At 43.8% G+C, this 21,417-nt stretch overlaps 1 protein-coding gene across 1 annotated transcript in view; it reads right to left on the bottom strand.

The window, feature by feature from the left end:
- LOC112246888 (protein unc-13 homolog A-like) overlaps nt 1-21,417 on the bottom strand; it is a 101,497-nt gene that overhangs the window by 16,557 nt on the left and 63,523 nt on the right. The window contains exons 15-31 of the mRNA XM_042308347.1: nt 21,363-21,374; nt 19,941-20,018; nt 19,373-19,592; nt 15,743-15,970; nt 15,303-15,444; nt 15,061-15,230; nt 14,770-14,885; nt 14,506-14,669; nt 5,311-5,464; nt 4,708-4,776; nt 4,090-4,179; nt 2,034-2,168; nt 1,840-1,967; nt 1,664-1,749; nt 1,444-1,570; nt 1,214-1,310; nt 1-134 (exon numbers count right to left, since the gene is read on the bottom strand). The exon at nt 1-134 is cut by the window's left edge and continues 10 nt beyond it. Of these exons, the coding sequence (XP_042164281.1) occupies nt 1-134; nt 1,214-1,310; nt 1,444-1,570; nt 1,664-1,749; nt 1,840-1,967; nt 2,034-2,168; nt 4,090-4,179; nt 4,708-4,776; nt 5,311-5,464; nt 14,506-14,669; nt 14,770-14,885; nt 15,061-15,230; nt 15,303-15,444; nt 15,743-15,970; nt 19,373-19,592; nt 19,941-20,018; nt 21,363-21,374 (2,150 nt within the window). The remainder of the gene's footprint in view (nt 135-1,213; nt 1,311-1,443; nt 1,571-1,663; nt 1,750-1,839; nt 1,968-2,033; nt 2,169-4,089; nt 4,180-4,707; nt 4,777-5,310; nt 5,465-14,505; nt 14,670-14,769; nt 14,886-15,060; nt 15,231-15,302; nt 15,445-15,742; nt 15,971-19,372; nt 19,593-19,940; nt 20,019-21,362; nt 21,375-21,417) is intronic.

Consider the following 21,417-nt stretch of genomic DNA (forward strand, 5'->3'; position numbering starts at 1 on the left):
CTCTTCATGTAGCTGCCTACGATCTGGGGGTCGGGACACTCTAGCTTGCGTATGATCTCAAAGCTCTGGTTGAGCTGGGAGAACACGTCCACCACCGAGCATGAGAACAGAGCATGCTCAGACGTTACCTGGAACTGTAGGGGGGGAGAAGAGGGGAGAGGCCAGCAAAGGGGATGAGGAGTGTGGGGGATGAGAGGGAGAGAGGTGCCATGGCAGAGAAGAGAGGAACGGGGTAGAGGGAGATGGGAGAATGGACGAGAGGGGGGATTATATAAAGCACTTTGATATCAGTTTCTTTTTTTATAACAAAAGTCACAGGTAATAGTGATCTGTAGTCATCAAGACTGGGATCCCCACACTTCATAGAACAGGAGAGGGATGCCCCCTTTTGAGGCCAAACATTTAATCTTAAACGCTAAAGATAGATGGCAAGTGCTGTTGAATTCTCTATGAATGGACAGTGCGTAGCTGGTTCCTCTCTCCACATGAATGGTGTGGTGATTAGGGATATGATGGGGGAGCAGAGCCCTCATTAACAGACAGAGAGAGCGGTGTCGTGAAGGGGAGGGTGGCGGTGAGCCTGGATTCCTGCTGACACAGACAAACAAGAAGATGCTGTGGGCGACAAACATTGGACCCCAAGGACCACAGGCGAATGAGGGGAGGGAACCTGCTCATCTGCGTCGACCCGCGTGCGGGTAAATGCGTACTCAGTGAGTGCTTGTTAGTTCCTTGAGGGCTGCAGTGTGTGTTAGGTCTCATGTCTGTGTGTTATTGGCCATATATTGATTGTGCGGAGCCTCTAACCTGCCTCTTCCTCTCTCCTGGACCACTAGGTGCTGAGTAAAGGGAAGTACAGATGGGAGTGTGGTGGGAAGGACAGGGGAGTCCTTTCTCTGTTGGGTGTTTACAACATTCACAGTGAAATCAGAGTACACCTATATCAGTAGGATCTTTAGTACCTTGGACTTTATTTGAATCAATCCATCACCGTTCATTTGTAAAGGTACTTACTTTGAAGAGTTTTAAATCATGTCAATGAATCTCAAATAAGTAATAAACCTACAGTATCAATGATCGAGAAATGACTACGCAGTTACAATGACGATGTATCGTCGGGGCAAATGACAAAAAAAGGCAAATAGAAGCCTGTAATACAAAACATAGCCAATTTATTTCTGATATCTCAGAGAGGAAACAGATGTGAATTTACCCCGTCCTTTGTGTCCCTCACTAGGGCACCGTGCAGGAAGTCTCTGGACACTTCCTCGTTCTCGTCCAACCACTGGATGACAAACGGCTCAAACCATCTATGAGATGGCAGAGAAAGGGTCCACAAAATCATCACATTATGTGATAACAAGCCCCCAAAATATATATATTTTTATGGACTTTCCATTAAAAAAAAGAAGAGCTGAATTAGATGAGATAAAGGACACTCACGCTGGATACTCAGGTACACGTTTCTGGAAGGTGGGCAGCTCTTTACAGTATTCATTGTAGAGCCACTTAACCTTGAAGTGCAGGTTCATGTAATCAGCACTCTTACATAGGCGGTTTTTCTCATGCTCTGGGAACCAGAGACAGGTTGGTAGCATTAGTTTAGGGACTTATTGATTGATACAACACACATATGCACACTCGCAAACACACACACACATACCCTCCATGGCATATCTCATGTCTTGAGCAAACATGTTCCACATGACCTCAGCACTGATGATGCCCACGTTCAGTTCCTGAGGAAACCTACAGGGGGCAGAAGAACAGTGTTCAGAGAGGGGGAGAGGGAGGGAGAGAGATAGACAGAGAGACAGAAGGAGAGAGAGACACACTCACTGGTTGAGACAGGGTGTGTAGGAGTTCTTGTCCTCTTCTATGATGGAGACGATGAGGGTGATGAGTTTGGACCAGAAATCCAAGTTCTTGATGCTGGGACCCTGCTCTTCTGGAATGTCAGCCTTAGCCTGGAGAAAGAGAGGGTCAGACACACACACAGAAAAGCATGCACACACATACTCAACCACACTTACAGGGTCTGTCTGGTACTCTCTGCCATAGAGTTCGTGGCAGTTGTTGAAGATGTATTCGTATGTGGAGTTGAGACAGGCTTTGACACAGTCCTTCACCACCTGACTGGCCCTGGGGGGGCTCTGCAGCTCCTGGACCTGATCACACAGTAAGTTCAAAGGTCAGTTAGATTAGCATTAGCATGCAGTGCATTCGGAAAGTATTCAGACCCCTAGACTTTTTCCACATTTTGTTACATTACAGCCTTATTCTAAAATTGATGAAATTGTTTTTTCCCTCGTCAATCTACACACAATATCCTATAATGACAAAGCAAAAACAGGTTTTTAGAAAAGTTGGCAAATTTGAAATATCACTTTTACACAAGTATTCAGACCCTTTACTCAGTACTTTGTTGAAGCAGCCTTGGCAGCGATTACAGCCCCGACTCTTCTTGGGTATGACGCGACAAGCTTGGCACACCTGTATTTGGAGCTCTTCTCTGTAGATCCTCTCGAGCTCTGTCAGGTTGGATGGAGAGCATCGCTGCACAGCTATTTTCAGGTATCTCCAGACGTTAGATCGGGTTCAAGTCCAGGCTCTGTCTGGGATACTCAAGGACATTCAGAGACTTGTCCCGAAGCCACTCCTGCATTGTCTTGGCTGTGTGCTTAGGGTCGTTGTCCTGTTGGAAGGTGAACCGTCACCCCAGTCTGAGGTTTTTAGAAAATGTTGGGCCTGAGCGCTCTGGAGCAAGTTCTCGTCAAGGATCTCTCTGTACTTTGCTCCGTTCATCTTTCCCTTGATCCTGACTAGTCTCCCAGTCCCTGCTGCTGAAAAACATCCCCACAGCATGATACTACCACCATAATGCTTCACCGTAGGGATGGTATTGGCCAGGCAATGGTTTCCTCCAAATGTGACACTTGGCATTCTGGCCAAAGAGTTCAAACTTTGCTTTGTCAGACCAGAGAATTGTGTTTCTCATGTTCTAAGAGTCTTTTAGGTGCCTTTTGAAAAACTCCAAGCAGGCGGTCATGTGCCTTTTACTGAGGAGTGGCTTCCATCTGTTCACTCTACCATAAAAGGCATGATTGGTAGAGTGCTGCAGTGATGGTTGTCCTTCTGGAAGGTTCTTCCATCTCCACAGAGGAACTCTAGAGCTCTGTCAGAGTGACCATCGGGTTCTTGGTCACCTCCCTGACCAAGGACCTTCTACCTCGATTGCTCAGTTTGGCCGGGTGGCCAGCTCTAGGAGGAGTTCCAAACTTTTTCCATTCCACGGAGGCCACTGTGTTCTTGGGGACCTTCAATGCTGCAGAAATGTTTTGGTTCCCTTCCCCGGATCTGTGCCTCGACAAAATCCTCTCTCCGAGCTCTAAAGACGATTCCTTCGACCTCATGGCTTGGTTTTTGCTCTGACATGCACTGTCAACTGTGGGACCTTATATAGATAGGTGTGTGCCTTCCCAAATCATGTCCAATCAATTGAATTTACCACAGGTGGACTCCAATCAAGTTGTAGAATCATCTCAACGATGATCAATGGAAACAGGATGCACCTGAGCTCCATTTCGAGTCTCATAGCAAAGGGTCTGAATACTTCTGTAAATTAGTAATTCGTTTTATTTTTTATACTTTAAATTTGCAACATTTTCTAAAAACCTATTTTCGCTTTGTCATTATGGGGTATTGTGTAGATTTATGAGGATTTTTTATTCATTTAATACATTTTAGACTAAGGCTATAACGAAACAAAATGTAGAAAAATACACTGTATATGGCTCATACACCTTAACTGGTGCTAAATGTTGCCTAACCCTCAAGCGCTAGCCTGATCAAACCCTCCTGACCACTGCGCTCTGGTTTTGTTTTACTGAATCCGTGTAGTGAAACAGAATGTAAGCTCAGGAGACCAGGGTGGTCTTCAGTGGCTACTCAAGAGCTAGCTTAGCAAGTAAGTCTATTTATGAATCCACATAATATATTGCTTCTTTCCTGAAATAAAATGTTGGCTGGCAAAGGCCAGCTCTAGGACTTGAGGAAACAGAGATGAAGAAGATGAAGAGTTTTGTTCACCTTCATTCTGAAGAAGGTGATGCTGGTCAGCAGGTCTACAGTGGACTTGAGGTCCTGCAGCCTCTCAGGGCTACTAGCCGGGAAGTTATTCTACAAACACAAACATATACTTGAAAACAGTGTAGAAACACACAAACACTGTAACGAACAGTTCTTGAAAAACAGGATCAGATATCACAAGACTGGTAGAATAAACATGGCTTGTTGAAGGCCTATCTAACTTAGAAAGTAATGTTTATATTGATAGAATATACTACTATAAAATTATACTATCTCCTCCATCATGCCCTTCAACTTTTGGTTGAATAAAAGTAAAATATAAATATAATAATGTCAACTGCAAGAAAATTACATCTAACAGCCTGTATACAGTGTCTTACAGATGGAACTGGAAGAAAAATAATCTAATTACACAAAACACAAAATATTAAAAAAAAAAAAACTAAAATAGAAAAGGCCTATAATGGAATAGAGGACTAATCTAAAACAGTGACTTTCAAACATAACAATATAAACCAGTGTTTGTGCAAAGTAAAACACTTCTAAAAGTCTCTCAAAACAATTAACACACTTAAAAAAAGAAAAATAGAAAACAGTGAAAGAAAAAGTTGATATTACCCTGTACATGGAAAGGTCAATCCTCAGAGAGTTGTGGAGCTGGTCTAGAAGTTTTACAAACCTGTCCTTCTACCCACACAGGGCACACACACAGGACAAGATAAAAAAAAGGATAAAAAATTGTAACATCATCTCAGCTGACAGTATATGTGTGTATATTTTGCTTATGTCAACCCAGGACAGGATCTAGCTTAGTTTGGTGAATCTGATTGGGCAGTTGGGGGATGTAGGTTGGGCAACTGTTTGAAAATGGGGTTGGAGGCTGTATTAGGGCTGAGGGCCCTCAGGACAATGTTCCGGTTTTGAAACTACTTTCCTTTTTACTTTACCTGCACAGTTCAACGTTCAAAGTGTCATCTATATCATATCATTTAATCTCTAAGAAGGCATTTCCATTCATAATTAATCAACACAGTTCATACGATTTTGAATGAAATAGCTTCAATAAAATGTAAACCTAAAACAATAATGGTTGGTTTCCAGGACAGATTAAGTGTAGTCCTGGACTAAAGAGAATCTCCATTAAAATAGCTTTTAGGTCCAAGACTAGGCTTAATCTGTGTCTGGGAAACCGCCCCTAAAAGTACACACTAATGAACTCACTCCAAAGTTGGATGCGGCGAAACGGTCTGATGCCGAGACGTTATTGGTGGACTGGGTGGTGTGAGCATAGTAGGCATTGATGTTGGCCAGAAGGGTACTCATCACCGCGGGTACACCAGGGCACATGTACTTAGACGACAGGCATGCAAAATGGCTGTGGACACACAATTTAATAATTATATTCATATTAACTGGGATTTTTAGGTATGAAACATATTGTCGTTTGTCTGTCCAGTGTAGGTTGTAGCCCACAGTAGTCTCAAGTGTGTTGTATTCTGTATTGTTACATGTTATCACAATCAAAAACAGAATGTCTGGGTTGACACACTGGTAGATAATACTTGTTCTCTCCTTAATATAAGGTTAAAACCAGAGACATATATTTATTTAAGGGATAATCAACCAGGCGTTCTATGGAACATATTTTGCTAGAAATGTGTTCATTTGCAGGTAGAAATGTGTTCAACATCCACTGAAGTAGCTCAGGAAATAATGCACGCTCTAGAATGTCGTTCAAACCAATCAGAAAGGAGTATTCAACAATGCCATGCTATAATTAAGTGATAATGCCCCTCGAAGCCGGTGTTTGGAGGATATATTGACACGGGTGTTGTTAGGCCCGAGACTTAGTCAATATCCTCCAAACACCGGCTTCGAGGGGCATTATCACTTAATTATACCATGGCATTGTCGAAAACTCCTTTCTGATTGGTTTGAACGGCATTCTAGAGCAGTATCATTTTCTTATAAAACGCACTGTATATTTGCGCGGTAGAATACAATGGCTATAGTTCATTACTACATTTTCTATGTTTGAGCTGCATTTGAAAGTAAAAGTCGAATTGAAAACATTATTGGCAAAGGCCAGATGGCGCCGACAGATGGTCACCTCGCTTCAAGTTCTTAGGAAACTATGCAGTATTTTTTATTTTTTTTAATGTATTATTTCTTACATTGTTATCCCAGGAAATCTTAAGTCTTATTACATACATCCGGAAAGAACTATTGGATATAAGAGCGATGTCAACTTATCAACATTATGACCAGGAATACGACATTCTCGAAGCGGATGCTCTGTTCGGACTATCACCCAGGACAATGGATCTAATCCCAGAAGCCAAATCAAAATAACAGCACTGCAGAAGGGGCAGACAGAGCAGCCTCCTGGTCAGGCTCCGTAGACGTGCACATCGCCCACCACTCCAGAGTATACTACTCGCCAATGTCCAGTCTCTTGACAACAAGGTAGACAAAATTCAAGCAAGGATTGCCTTCCAGAGAGACATCAGAGAATTACTTACAATCAAATGCCGGCAATTTTACATCCAAAGAGAATTCTCATCAGTTATAGTCACAGCTGTGTACATTCCCTCTCAAGCAGACACCAAAACGGCGCTCAAGGAACTTCACTGAACTTTATGCAAACTGGAAACCATATATTCTGAGACTGCATTTATTGTAGCTGGGGATTTTAAACAAAGCAAATTTGAGGACAAGGCTTCCATATTCTATCAGCATACACTCGATCACTGCTACTCTAACTTCCACGATGCATACAAAGCCCTCCCCCGCCCTCCCTTTGGCAAATCTGACCACGACGCCATCTTGCTCCTACCATCTTAAAGGCAGAAACTCAAACAGGATCTAATCAAATCAAAGTGTATTTGTCACGTGCGCCAAATACAACCTTACAGTGAAATGCTTACTTACAGGCTCTAACCAACAGTGCAATTAAAAAACATTTTTAAAAAAAAAGGTATTAGGTGAACAATAGGTAAGTAAAGAAATAAAAATAACAGTAAGCAAGGCTATATAAAGGCACCGGTTAGTCAGGCTGATTGAGGAAGTATGTACATGATGATATGGTTAAAGTGACTATGCATATATGATAAACAGAGAGTATCAGTAGCGTAAAAGAGGGGTTGGCGGGTGGTGGGACACAATGCAGATAGCCCGGTTAGCCAATGTGCGGGGGCACTGGTTGGTTGGGCTAATTGAGGTAATATGTACATGAATGTATAGTTAAAGTGACTATGCATAAATGATAAACAGAGAGTAGCAGCAGCGTAAAAGAGGGGTTGCGGTCGGAGGCCAAGCAGTTTCCATAACAGGCAGTGATGCAACCATGCTCTCGATGTTGCAGCTGTAGAAAATTTCAGGATCTGAGGACCCATGCCAAATCTTATTAGTTTCCTGAGGGGGAATAGGCTTTGTCGTGCCCTCTTCACGACTGTCTTGGTGTGTTTGGACGATTCTAGCTTGTTGGTGACGTGGACACCAAGGAACTTGAAGCTCTCAACCTGCTCCACTACAACCCTGTCGATGAGAATGGGGGCGTGCTCAGTCCTCCTTTTCCTGTAGTCCACAATCATCTCCTTAGTCTTGGTTATGTTGAGGGATAGGTTGTTATTCTGGCACCACCCGGCCAGATCTCTGACCTCCTCCCTATAGGCTGTCTCGTCATTGTCGGTGATCAGGCCTACCACTGTTGTGTCGTCTACATACTTAATGATGGTGTTGGAGTCGTGCCTGGCCATGCAGTCGTGGGTGAACAGGGAGTACAGGAGGGGACTGAGCACGCACCCCTGAAGGGCTCCAGTGTTGAGTATCAGCATGGCAGATGTGTTGCTACCTACCCTCATCACCTGGGGCGGCCCGTCAGGAAGTCCAGGATCCAGTTGTAAAAGGAGGTGTTTAGTCCCAGGATCCTTAGCTTAGTGATGAGCTTTGAGGGGACTATGGCGTTGAACGCTGAGCTGTAGTCAATGAATATCCTTCTCACGTAGGTGTTCCTTTTGTCCAGGTGGGAAAGGGCAGTGCGGAGTGCAATAGAGATGGCATCATCTATGGATCTGTTTGGGATGTATGCAAAATGGAGTGGGTCTAGGGTTTCTGGGATAATGGTGTTGACATGAGCCATGAAACATGTTGGTATTACAGACTCAATCAGGGACATGTTGAAAATGTCAGTGAAGACACCTGCCAGTTGGTCAGCACATGTCCTGGGAATCCGTCTGGTCCCGCAGCCTTGTGAATGTTGACCTGTTAAAAGGTCTTACTCACGTCGGCTACGGAGAGAGTGATCACACAGTCATCCGATGCTCTCATGCATACCTCAGTGTTGCTTGCCTCGAAGCGAGCATAGAAGTGATTTAGCTCGTCTGGTAGGCTCGTGTCACTTGGCAGCTCGCGGCAGTGCTTCCCTTTGTAGTCTGTAATAGTTTGCAAGCCCAGCCACATAAGACGATCGTCGGAGCCGGTGTAGTACGATTCAATCTTAGCCCTGTATTGACGCCTGTTTATGGTTTGTCAGAGGATATAGCAGGATTTCTTATAAGCTACCAGGTTAGAGTCCCGCACCTTGAAAGCGGCAGCTCTACCCTTTAGCTCAGTGCGAATGTTGCCTGTAATCCATGGCTTCTGGTTGGGGTATATACGTACAGCCACTGTGGGGACGACGTCCTCGACGCACTTATTGATAAAGCCAGTGACCGATGTGGTGTACTCCTCAATGCCATCGGAAGAATCCAGGAACATGTTCCAGTCTGTGATAGCAGTCCTGTAGTTTAGCATCTGCTTCATCTGACCACTTCTTTACAGACCGAGTCACTGATGCTTCCTGCTTTAGTTTTTGCTTGTAAGCAGGAATCAAGAGGATAGAATTGTGGTCGGATTTACCAAATGGAGGGCGAGGGAGAGCTTTGTACGAATCTCTGTGTGTGGAGTACAGGTGATTTAGATTTTTTTCTCCCTCTGGTTGCACATTTAACAAATGCACGTTGCACATTTAACAAAAAATTTGGTAGAATTGTTTAAAGTTTCCATGCATTAAAGTCTCCGGCCACTAGGAGCGCCGCCTCTAGGTGAGTGGTTTCCTGTTTGCTTATTTCCTTATACAGCTGACTGAGTGCGGTCTTAGTTCCAGCATCCGTCTGTGGTGGTAAATAAACAGCCACGAAAAGTATAGCTGAAAACCCTCTAGGCAAATAGTGCGGTCTGCATTTTACCACAAGATACTCTACTTCAGGCGAGCAAAATCTAGAGACTTCCTTAGATTTCGTGCACCAGCTGTTTACAAATATGCACAGACTGCCCCCCCCCCCTCGTGCTGTTCTATCTTGCCAGTGCTGCGTATATCCCGCAAGCTGTCACCATGTCATAATTCAGCCACGATTCCATGAAACACAAGATATTACAGTTGATGTCCCGTTGGTAGGATATTCGTGATCGTAACTCGTCTAATTTATTGTCCAATGATTGCACGTTGGCGAGTAATATTGACGGTAACGGCAGCTTTCCCACTCGCCTTCTGCGGATCCTTACGAGGCACCCCGCTCTGTGTCCTCTGTACCTGTGTCTCTTCCTCTTGCAAATAACTGGGATGTTGGCCGTGTCGGGTGTTCGGAGAATGTCCTGTGCGTCCTGCTTGTTGAAGAAAAAAATCTTAGTCTAATCCGAGGTGAGTGATCATTGTCCTGATATCCAGAGGCTATTTTTGGCCATAAGATACGGTGGCAGAAACATTATATACAAAATAAGTTAAAAATAACGTGAAAAAAAACACATAATAGCACAATTGGTTGGGAGCCTGTAAAACTGCTGATACTAATGTATAAAAAAAATGGATGTACCAGTTTCTAGAACCTTTCAACGCTGGTCTGACCAATCGGAATCCACACTTCAAGATCATTTTGATGGCGGCATTCGGGCAAAACTAAAAGCGCGAACCACCACATTTAACCATGGAAAGAGGTCTGGGAATATGGCTGAATATAAACAGTGTAGTTATTCCCTCTGCAAGGCGATCAAACAATCTAAATGCCGATACAGGGACAAAGTAGAGTCGCAATTCAATGGCTCAGACACGAGATGTATGTGGCAGGGTCTACAGGAAATCACGGACTACAAAAAGAAAACCAGCCACGTCACGGACACCGGCGTCATGCTTCCAGACAAACTAAACACCTTCTTTGCCCGCTTTGAGGATAACACAGTGCCACTATTGCGGCCCACTAACAAGGACTGCACCCCCCTCCTCTCCTCTGTGGCCGGCATGAGTAAAACATTTAAACATTTTAACCCTCGCAAGGCTGCTGGCCCAGACAGCATCCCTAGCCACATCCTCAGAGCATGCGCAGACTAGCTGTGTTTACGACATATTCAATCATTCCCTATCCCAGTATGTTGTCCCCACATGCTTCAAGATGGCCTCCATTGCTCCTCTACCCAAGAAAGCAAAGACAACTGAACTAAATGCCTACTGCCCAGTAGCACTCACTTCTGTCGTCATGAAGTGCTTTGAGAGACAAGTCAAGGATCATATCCCCTCCACCCAACCGGCCACCCTAGACCCCCTTCAGTTTGCATTTCGCCCCAACAGGTCCACAGACGACACAATCGCCATCACACTGCCCTGTCCCATCTGGAATAACTATGTAAGAATGCTGTTCATTGACTACATCTCAACATTCAACACCCTACTACCCTCCAAGCTCATCGTCAAGCTGGAGGCCCCGGGTCTCAACCCCGCCCTGTGCAATTGGGTCCTGGACTTTGACGGGCCGCCCCCAGGTGGTGAAAGTAGGAAACAACATCTCTACTTCTACTCTACCCATGACTGCGTGGCCATGCAGGCCTCCAACTCAATTATCAAGTTTGCAGACGACACAACAGTAGTGGGCTTGATTTACCAACAACGACAAGACAAGCTACAGGGAGGAGGTGAGGGCACTCGGGGTGTGGTGTCAGGAAAACAACCTCTCACTCAACGTCAACAAAACAAAGAAGATGATCGTGGACGTCAGGAAAAAGCAGAGGGAGCACCCCCCTATCCACATCGAGGGGACAGCAGTGGAGAAGGTGGAAAGTTAAGTTCCTCGGCGTACACATCACAGACAAACTGAAATGGTCCACCCACACAGACAGTGTGGTGAAGAAGGCATAACAGCAACTCTTCAACCTCAGGAGGCTGAAGAAATTTGTCTTGTCACCCAAAACCCTGACAAACCTACAGATGCACAATCGAGAGCATCCTGTTGGGCTGAATCACAGCCTGGTACGGCAACTGTGTCACGCTGGTATGAATGAGTCAGGAGACAGGCGCAGGAATGCGTAATAGTTTTTTTTATTACACCCAAATTACGGCGTGCAGTTTAAAGGCACAGGGACAAAGACCAAACAAACACGACACAAAACACAGAGTTGAAACCCAGACAAAAGAACGAGGAGTACCTTGAATAAATAACACAAGCGCACAATGATTAACTTCTTTGGGACTGGGGGGGGGGGGCAGTATGAGTAGCTTGGATGAATAAGGTGCCCAGAGTAAACTGCCTGCTACTCAGGCCCAAAAGCTAGAATATGCATATAATTAGTAGTTAGAAAACACTCTGAAGTTTCTAAAACTGTTTGAATGATGTCTGAGAGTATAACATAACTCATATGGCAGGCAAAAACCTGAAAAAGAATCCAACCAGGAAGTTGGTTTTCAAATCTTTGCCTATCCAATATAGTGTCTATGGGGTCATATTGCACTTCCTATGGCTTCCACTAGATGTCAACAGTCTTAAGAACCTTGTTTCAGGCTTCTACTATGAAGGGGGCGCGAATAAGAGCTGTTTGACAAAGGGGTCTGGCAGAATGCCATGAGCTAAATCACGCGCGCGGCCGTGAGAGCGAGCTGCGTTCCCTTTCATTTCTAAAGACAAAGGAATTGTCCGGTTGGAATATTATTGAAGATTTATGATTAAAAACATCCTAAAGATTGATTCTATACATCGTTTGACATGTTTCTACGAACTGTAATATAACTTTTTTGACTTTTCGTCTGAACTAAGTGCTCGCGCATTGTACATTTGGATTACTGTACTAAACACGCAAACAAAAAGGAGGTATTTGGACATAAATGATACTTTATTGAACAAAACAAACATTTATTGTGGAACTGGGATTCCTGGAAGTGCATTCCGATAAAGATCATCAAAGGTAAGTGAATATTTATAATGCTATTTCTGAGTTTTGTGACACATCTCCTTGGTTGGAAAATGGCTGTATGTTTTTCTGTGGCTAGGAGCTATCCTAACATAATCGCAAGGTGTGCTTTCGCTGTAAAGCCTTTTTGAAATAAGACACTGTGGCTGGATTAACGAGAAGTTTATCTTTAAAATGGTGTATAATACTTGTATGTTTGAGGAATTTTAATTATGAGATTTCTGTTTTGAATTTGGCGCCCTACAATGTCACTGGCTGTTGGCGACGCTAGCGTCCCACAGAGAAGTTAACGCACGGGACGAGACCCATAATCATCTGTGCAATCCACAATGGCACCACGAAAGCCAAAACACACAGCACAGGTACATTGTAACAATAAACTGACAGGACACTGGTAAACCAAGGGCACACAACAACCACACAAGCTACTCCCTGTTCACACCTCTACCATCCAGAAGGCGAGGTCAGTAGAGGTTCAACAAAGCTGTGACCGAGAGACTGAAAAACAGCTTCTCTCTCAAGCCCATCAAACATCTCCAACTCAGAGAGACTGCTGCCTACATTGAGACCAAATCACTGGCCACTTTAATAAATGGATCACTAGTTACTTTAAACAATGCCACTTCAAATAATGACACTTTAGTAATGTTTACACATCTTACATTACTTATATCACATGTATATACTGTATTTTATACCATCTATTGCACCTTGCCCATGCCGCACAGCCATCACTCATCCATATATTTATATGTACATATTCTCATTCACCCCTTTAGACTTGTGTTTATTAGGTAGTTGTTGGGGAATTGTTAGATTATTTGTTAGCTATTACCGCGGAACTAGAAGCAGAAGCATTCTATATTTCGCTACACTCACAATTAACATCTGGTCTGTGACCAATAAAATGTGATTTTAGTTCGATTTTCATAATAGCAAACTAGGATTGATGGGTTGGTTAGCTAAACTAGCAAGTTTGTTTGGTTACCAAAGCAACTACAGTAGCTATCTAGTAAACTTGCTAGATACTTCAGTGGATGTTGAATACATTTCTAGCGGCAAATGTGTTAAATTATAGCAATGGTCTGAAAGGGATAATCAACTCGGGGTTCTATGCGTACTCTGGAAAATAATGCAAAGCCGTAGAGGGTCAGTTCCACTTTTATACAGCTGGTTACCAACATATTCAAATAATAATTTACATATTTCCAATAAAAACAGAATTTGTATTAATTTATTCATACTATTTCATCCTTCCACAAGATATAGTCCTGACACAAATTTAGGGTTGCTACCCAAGCCGGCTGGTCATTTGTTCAGTCTTTTTGTTCTGTATCTATGGACGCGACCCAGTCGTTCATTCTAAATGTTCCATTGCCATACTGGCTGACAACGTTCTTATCCCATGCTTGCTAGTTAGCCAACTACGACTAATGTCACGTCAAACAGTGCCGCCAGAATAACAGCAAAGTAGCTGCAGTTGCATTTGTTTAAACTTTTTTCTAGTGACATTTATTTGGATACATCCATAACTAATGCTGCACGATTTCACCTGGTGTAGAAAATATACTCTTTAGGACATTGTTGTTCAGAGGAGCTAGCCAACTAACACAATCACTTCAAACTGAAGCTGGAAAGACTGCAAACTAGCCGCACTTCGTTTTGTTTGACCTTTTTTCAATTTACATTACTTTCTATATGTCAATACAAATGATGCCAGGTGATTCATGATTTTGACTGTCTGAGAAACACTGCCTGCCTGTCTGTCTTGTCCCGATACGTTCATTACTATGGGACAGCTGGAGATTTTATAAATATTCAAATTCAATGTTGCAAATGTCAGGAGAGACAGACAGCAATGTTTATACAAATCTCTGCTGTTGAAAACTAAATGTTAGTCTAAGAAAAATGTGAGATAATGTCTAGATGTTTTTATAGTGGAGATCAAACTTATACATTGCCTGGCTGGGTTGATGAGACAGTCGATTGCACAGTCAGATGGAACAGAGTAAATAGGCATTTTAACATCATAGATTTAGCAGGTGGTAACTTGTGGAATAGACACGGGCTGGAATGCGGTTTTAACCAATCAGCATTCAGGATTAGAACCACCCATTGTATAAATGTATTTATGTCTAGCAAAGTCTCTGGTTAATACCAATTTCCAAACTCTCTGTATGTGTTCTGTATGGTGATGGTACTGACGTCATAGCCTGGTAGATGGACTCCACTCCGTAACGCATGGCGAACTCATCCACGATCTCCTGAGGAGTCTCCTCGAAGTACACCTTCCACGCGTCGTCTCCTTTGGCATCAGGTATCTTCACCACACCACTGTTCTGCTCCTCTGTAGTGTACTGGAACAGGTGCTTCACACACAGCGGGGAAAAGCTGTTAGAGGTGTGTGTGGGGGGAGAGATAGAGAGTGTGTGTGGTAGGTAAGGTAAGTTGAGGTATGGTAGGTCTTACTTCGTGTAGGCAGGTGTACTGGACATGGTAGGGAGCCACAGTCTCCTCTCCTTTGATCTCTACACTGATGTGCATCCGTATGGCTCCAGACACAGCCGACTTGTCTGTTCTCTTGTCTGTCAGAGGACACCAACACACTCACATCAAGACATTCTATTGGGTTGACTTCTAATGCCCTCTTCTCTTCTGATCATTCTCTCCTTCTTCATCTGTCCATTTCCTTCATCTCTCCCTCTCCTCTCCCACCCATCTCTTTCCCCAAAACTCCCTCTCTCCCCCTCCATCACTCACCCAGGTTGTACCATACGTCCATCTCGCCGCTGAGTGTGCGGACCTCGATGATGGTCTGACCCAGGAAGTCATCGGACTCCCGTTTGAACTTCTGCTTCACCCTGGACTTGATGTCATCGTCTTCGTCCCACACGCGTACCTTGATCCGGTCCGACGAGTTGTGGCATTCGCTACGAGATGAAGTCAGACTTAACCACACATAGCCACGCACAGACCGACAGACACACACTCGCTGTACTCACAAGTGGAAGTTCTCATCCCAGACAGGGTTGAGGTTACCATAGATGGTCTTGGTCCTCTTCTTGGTCTTGCCCACCTGAACTGTGACGTAGGGATCACTGGAGCCAGTCTTGTCCTTGGCCTGAAGGCCCTGTGCACACTGCACTGAGAGATGGACACAGTCACACCATTAGACTCTGGGCATACACCACACAGAGTGTATTAGCTAATTGGTTGTTTCAGTCTCCTTACTTACACACCAACACTTTGCATAAGAGCATATGCTAAAGAAAGTACTCAAAAGCAAACATGTAAAATATAATTTATTCTCTGGTTGGCAAAGACAAGTCTACTGATGCACTGTTCCTACTGCCAGTCAGTAACCAACACCCCCTCATATTCTAAATTTAATCCCAACACCTACCAAATCTAATCTCAATCTCAATCCCAGTCCTTGTTTTACCAGTCATGCTGATCATGGCCGACCACTTGGATGTCCCATCGAGCACGCTCTGTTTGATCTGCTTCATCTGCGTGCCGTGCGTCGCCTTGATGACACTAAACACTTCCTGGATGAGCTCGAAGATTTCTGGTTTGTTCCTCTCTCTGATCTTCATCCTGTCCTTTAAAACCATGATGATGTTCTGGGTTCGGTCCTCCGCCCCATGCTTAGAACTCTTCTCCGCTGCCCCTGGGAGACGAGAGAGAGGGAGTGGGAGAATAGGGGTTAGCATATAGGAAAAGAGCCAGAAGAAAGGAGAGGACAAAGAGAGAATAGATAGAGAGGCAATAAGAAAAAGGGCATGAAGGAGGGAGAAAGATGGAGGGGGGAAAAAATGAGGGAGAGAGAAAAGGGTATAGATCAATTCCCCCCCACTGCCACTGTGGCCCTTCACGATGAGTTCAGATTTTTTTGTGGCCCCAGGCCCAATCAAAGTTGCCCATCCCTGGTATAGATGGAGAATAGGAGATGGAGTGAGAAAAGAGGCAGTGAGAATCATTTGGGTAAACCTTCAGAGTAAAGTCTCCTGAGGAATAGTGGGGAGAGGGGACAAGTGAGTAATAGGAGATAAAAGAGACAGTAAATCAGTAGGGAATTGAGCTAAAATCTAATTTTGGGGAATGTGAATTAGAGAAGTAATAAGGATGGAGGGAGTGAGAGAGGAGAGAAACAGAAGGGATAACAGCACATTACACAGGAGATACATTGAAAAGGAAGAGGGGAGGAGAAAGAGGAGAGTAATGGGTGTGTATTTCTCTCAGTATGTAGAGTGTGTAAGGAGAAAATATAGCGTGTGTAATGTAAAAATTAGATACACTAGTTCTACATAAAGTACCAGTCCAAAGTTTGGACACACCTACTCATTCAAGGGTTTTTCTTTATTTAGACTATTTTCTACATTGTAGAATAATAGTGAAGACATCAAAACTATGAAATAACACATGTGGAATCATCTAGTAACCCAAAAAGTGTTAAACAATTCAAAATATATTTTATATTTGAGATTCTTCAAAGTAGCCACCCTTTGCCTTGATAACAGCTTTGCACACTCTTTGCACATTCTCTCAACTAGCTTCATGAGGAATGCTTTTCCAACAGTCTTGAAGGAGTTCCAACATATGCTGAGCACTTGTTGGCTGCTTTTTCTTCACTCTACGGTCCAACTCATCCCAAAACATCTCAATTGGGTTGAGGTTGGGTGATTGTGGAGGCCAGGTCATCTGATGCAGCCCTCCATCACTCTCTTTCTTGGTCAAATAGCCCTTACACAGCCTGGAGGTGTGTTGGGTCATGGTCCTGTTGAAAAACAAATGATAGTCCCACTAAGCGCAAACCAGATGGGATGGCGTATCGCTGCAGAATGCTGTGGTAGCCATGCTGGTTAAGTGTGCCTTGAATTCTAAATAAAGCACAGACAGTGTCGCCAGTAAAGCACCCCCACACCATCACACCTCATCCTCCATACTTCACGGTGGGAACCACACATGCAGAGATTATCCGTTCACCTACTCTGCATCTCACAAAGACCACGCGGTTGTGAGACTCAACAGACCAAAGGACAGATTTCCACCAGTCTAATGTCCATTGCTCGTCCATTGCTCGTGTTTCTTGGCCCAAGCAAGTCTCTTCTTCTTATTGGTGTCCTTTAGTGGTGGTTTCTTTGCAGCAATTCAACCCTGAAGGCCTAATTCATGCAGTCTCCTCTGAACAGTTGATGTTGAGATGTGTCTGATACTTGAACTCTGTGAAGCATTTATTTGGGCTGCAATTTCTGAGGCTGGTAACTTTAATTAACTTATCCTTCACAGCAGAGGTAACTCTGGGTTTTGCTTTCCTGTGGGGGTCCTCATGAGAGCCAGTTTCATCATAGCGCTTGATGGTTTTTGCGACTGCACTCGAAGAAACTATCAAAGTCCTTGACATTTTCCGGATTGACTGACCTTCATGTCTTAAAGTAATGATGGACTGTCTTTCTCTTTGCTTACTTGAGCTGTTCTTGCCATAATATGGACTTGGTCTTTTACCAAATCGGGCTATCTTCTGTATACCAACCCTACCTTGTCACAACACAACTGATTGGCTCAAACGCAGTAACCTCTCTAGGGTAGGGGGCAGCATTCGGAATTTTGGATGAAAAGCATCCTCAAATTAAACCACCTCCTAATCGGGCCCAGAAGATATGATATGCATATAACTGGTAGATTTCGATAGAAAATACTCTAAAGTTTCCAAAACTGTTAAAATAGTGTCTGTGAGTATATCAGAACTGATTTGGCAGGCGGAAACCTGAGAAAAATCCATTCAGGAAGATTTTTTGTTTTTTGTTTTGTAGTTTTCTATTCAATGCCATTACAGTATCCATTGACTTAGGACTCAATTTGCAGTTCCGATGCCTTCCACTAGATGTCAACAGTCTTTAGAAATTGTTTCAGGCTTGTATTCTTATAAATGAGGAAGTAAGACCAGTCTGAATGAGTGGACGCTGACATTGTCACAGAGCTTTTTCATGCGCAATCCTGAGAGTACATTTCTTGTTTACCTTTTATATTGACGACGTTATTGTTCGGTTGAAATATTATAGATCATTTAGGCTAAAAACAACCTGAGGATTGAATATAAACATCGTTTGACATGTTTCTATGAACTTTACGGATACAATTTAGATTTTTTTGTCTGCCTGTTTTGACTGCATTTGAGCCTGTGGATTACTGAAGAAAACGTGCGAACAAAAAGGAGGTTTTTGGATATAAAGAGACTTTATCGAACAAAATGAACATTTATTGAGTAAATTAATGTCTTCTGAGTGCCACCATATGAAGATCATCAAAGGTAAGGGATTAATTTGATCTCTATTTCTGAGTTTTGTAACGCTTCTGCTTGGCTGGTTACTGTTTGTAATAATTTGTCAACTAGGCTATGTTTTGGGCTAGGTATGTTCTGGGCTAGGTATGCTTTCGCCGAAAAGCATTTTATAAATCTGACACCGTGGTTGGATTAACAAGAAGTTCATCTTTAAACCTATGTAAAATATGTTTTGTTTTCTGAATTTTTATAATGAGCATTTCTGTATTTGAATTTGGCGCTCTGCAATCTCACTGGATGTTGGCCAGATGGGACGCTAGCGTCCCACATACCCTAGAGAGGTTAAGAAATAAAACAATTCCACAAATGAACTTTTAACAAGGCACACCTGTTAATTGAAATGCACTCCAGGTGAAACTCATGAAACTGGTTGAGAGAATGCCAAGGGTGTGCAAAGCGGTCATCAAAGCAAAGGCTGGCTACTTTGAAGAATTTCAAATATAAAATAAATGTTAATTTGTTTAACACTTTTTTGGTTACTACATGATGGTTACTACATGATGTGTTATTTCATAGTTTTGATGTCTTCAGTGTTATTCTACAATGTAGAAAATAGTAAAAATAAAGAAAAACCCTGGAATGAGTAGGTGTGTCCAGACTTGACTGGTACTGGCATGTCAAATATTTTTTTTTGTTGTTGCTCACATAGACATGGTTAGCCGATGTTAATGCGAGTGTAGCAAAATGCTTGTGCATGTGTTCGTGTGTGTGCACATATGTGTTCCTTACTCTGCAGGCAGTCGGCATTGAGAAGGTCCTGGCACTTGTCGTGACATTTGACCCCGCACTCGGAGCACCTCATGCCCTGGCGGGCAATGCCCCACAGCAGCCCCTCACACTCGTAGCAGTAGGTGGGTGTGGTGGCCGTCCACACCTCAAAGTTATGGGGCGTGGTGCAGGAGATGGGGTAGATCAGAGCCTGTAGAGTCTTCTTGTACACATGACTCTTCTGCAGAAGGGATGGAAGGAGAGGGGGGAGAGAGAGAGAGCAAAAAAGAGAGTGAGAGAAAAAGGCAGAGAGAGTGTGGCAGATGGAGGAATATGGTATTAATTATACATGCACACTGCCTGATGAAGGCAGCTAGCTGCCAAAAACCTTGGTTGTTTAATAAATCAATTGCATTTCAGCAGTAAAAAGTGTGGTCGGCTACATGTTCTTTTCAAAGTGTTATGTTCCGCAGGTGAAAATTGCCCCTTGGGGATGATAATAATAAAGTTGATTGAAATGAGAATTAAACTGAATGGATATTGTTTAGCTCTGCTGAGACACGCTGAGGTCATAAGTTGTGTGACCCACCAGGTCCTCATTGCCAAGGGTGCTGCAGGCCATTGCCGTGGTGATCCCAGCCTTCCGAGCATTCTGAGAGGCCATAGACTGGGGGTGGGTGGGGGGGTAGAGATCAAGAAAGGGAGGGAGGGAGAGAGAGTATAAATGATACATTCAATTTGAGCCTTGAACCTACACGACCAAAAGTATGTGCAAATCTCATTCCAAAATCATGGTCATTAATATGGAGTTGCTCCAGCCTCGACTCTTCTGGGAAGGCTTTCCTCTAGATGTTGGGACATTTCTGCATGGACTTTCTTCCATTCATTCACAAGAACATCAGTGAGGTTGGGCACTAATGTTGGGTGATTAGGCTTGGCTCGCAGTCAGCGTTCCAATTCATCCCAAAGGTGTTCGATGGGGTTGAGGTCAAGGCTCTGTGCAGGCCAGTCAAGTTCATCCACACCGATCTCGACAAACCATTTCTGTATGGACCTCGCTTTGTGCAAGGGGGGGCATTGTCATGCTGAAACAGGAAAGGGCGTTGCCCAAACTGTTGAAACAAAGTTGGAAGCACAGAATTGTCTAGAATGTCATTGTATGCTGTAGCGTTAAGATTTTACTCACTGGAACTAAGGGGCCTAGCCCGTACCATGAAAAACAGCCCCAGACCATTATTCCTCCCCCACCAAACTTTACTGTTGGCATTATGCATTCGGGCAGATAGCGTTCTCCTGGCAGCCGCCAAACCCAGATTTGTCGGCCGGACTGCCAGATGGTGAAGCGTGATTCATCAATCCAGAGAACGTGTTTCCACTGCTCCAGAGTCCAATGGCGGCAAGCTTTACACCACTCCAACCAACGCTTGGCATTGCACATGATGACCTTAGGCTTGTGTGCTTCTGCTCGGCCATGGAAATCTATTTCATGAAGCTCCTGACGAACAGTTCTTGTGCTGACGTTGCTTCCTGAGGCAGTTTGGAACTCAGTGTTGCAACCGAGGACATGATTTTTACACGCTATGCGCTTCAGCACTTGGCGGTCCCATTCTGTGAGTTTGTGTGGCCTACCACTTCGTGGCTGAGCCGGTGTTGCTCCTAGACGTTTCCACTTCACAATAACATGACTTATAGTTGACTGGTGCAGCTCTAGCAGGGAAGAAATTTGACAAACTGACTTGTTTGAAAGGTGGTATCCTATGATGGTGCCACTTTAAAAGTCACTGAGCTCTCCAGTAAGGCCATTTTACTGCAAATGTTTGACTATGGAGATTGCATGGCGGTGTGCCTGATTTTATACACCTGTCAGCAACAGGTGTGGCTGAAATAACCAAATCCACTCAGTAGAAGGGGTGTCCACCTACTTTTGTATATATAGTGTAAATAAAGTATGTCTATTATGTTTACAAGGGTTTTTGAGTGGTACTGTATATGTGTTGGTACAGGTACTCACCATGGCCTGTAACTGCATGACAGAAGTAGAGAGGCAAGGGAAGGGGGAGAGGGAA

Source organism: Oncorhynchus tshawytscha, linkage group LG28, assembly GCF_018296145.1.
Source record: "Oncorhynchus tshawytscha isolate Ot180627B linkage group LG28, Otsh_v2.0, whole genome shotgun sequence".
NCBI classification, from domain to species: Eukaryota; Metazoa; Chordata; class Actinopteri; order Salmoniformes; family Salmonidae; genus Oncorhynchus; species Oncorhynchus tshawytscha.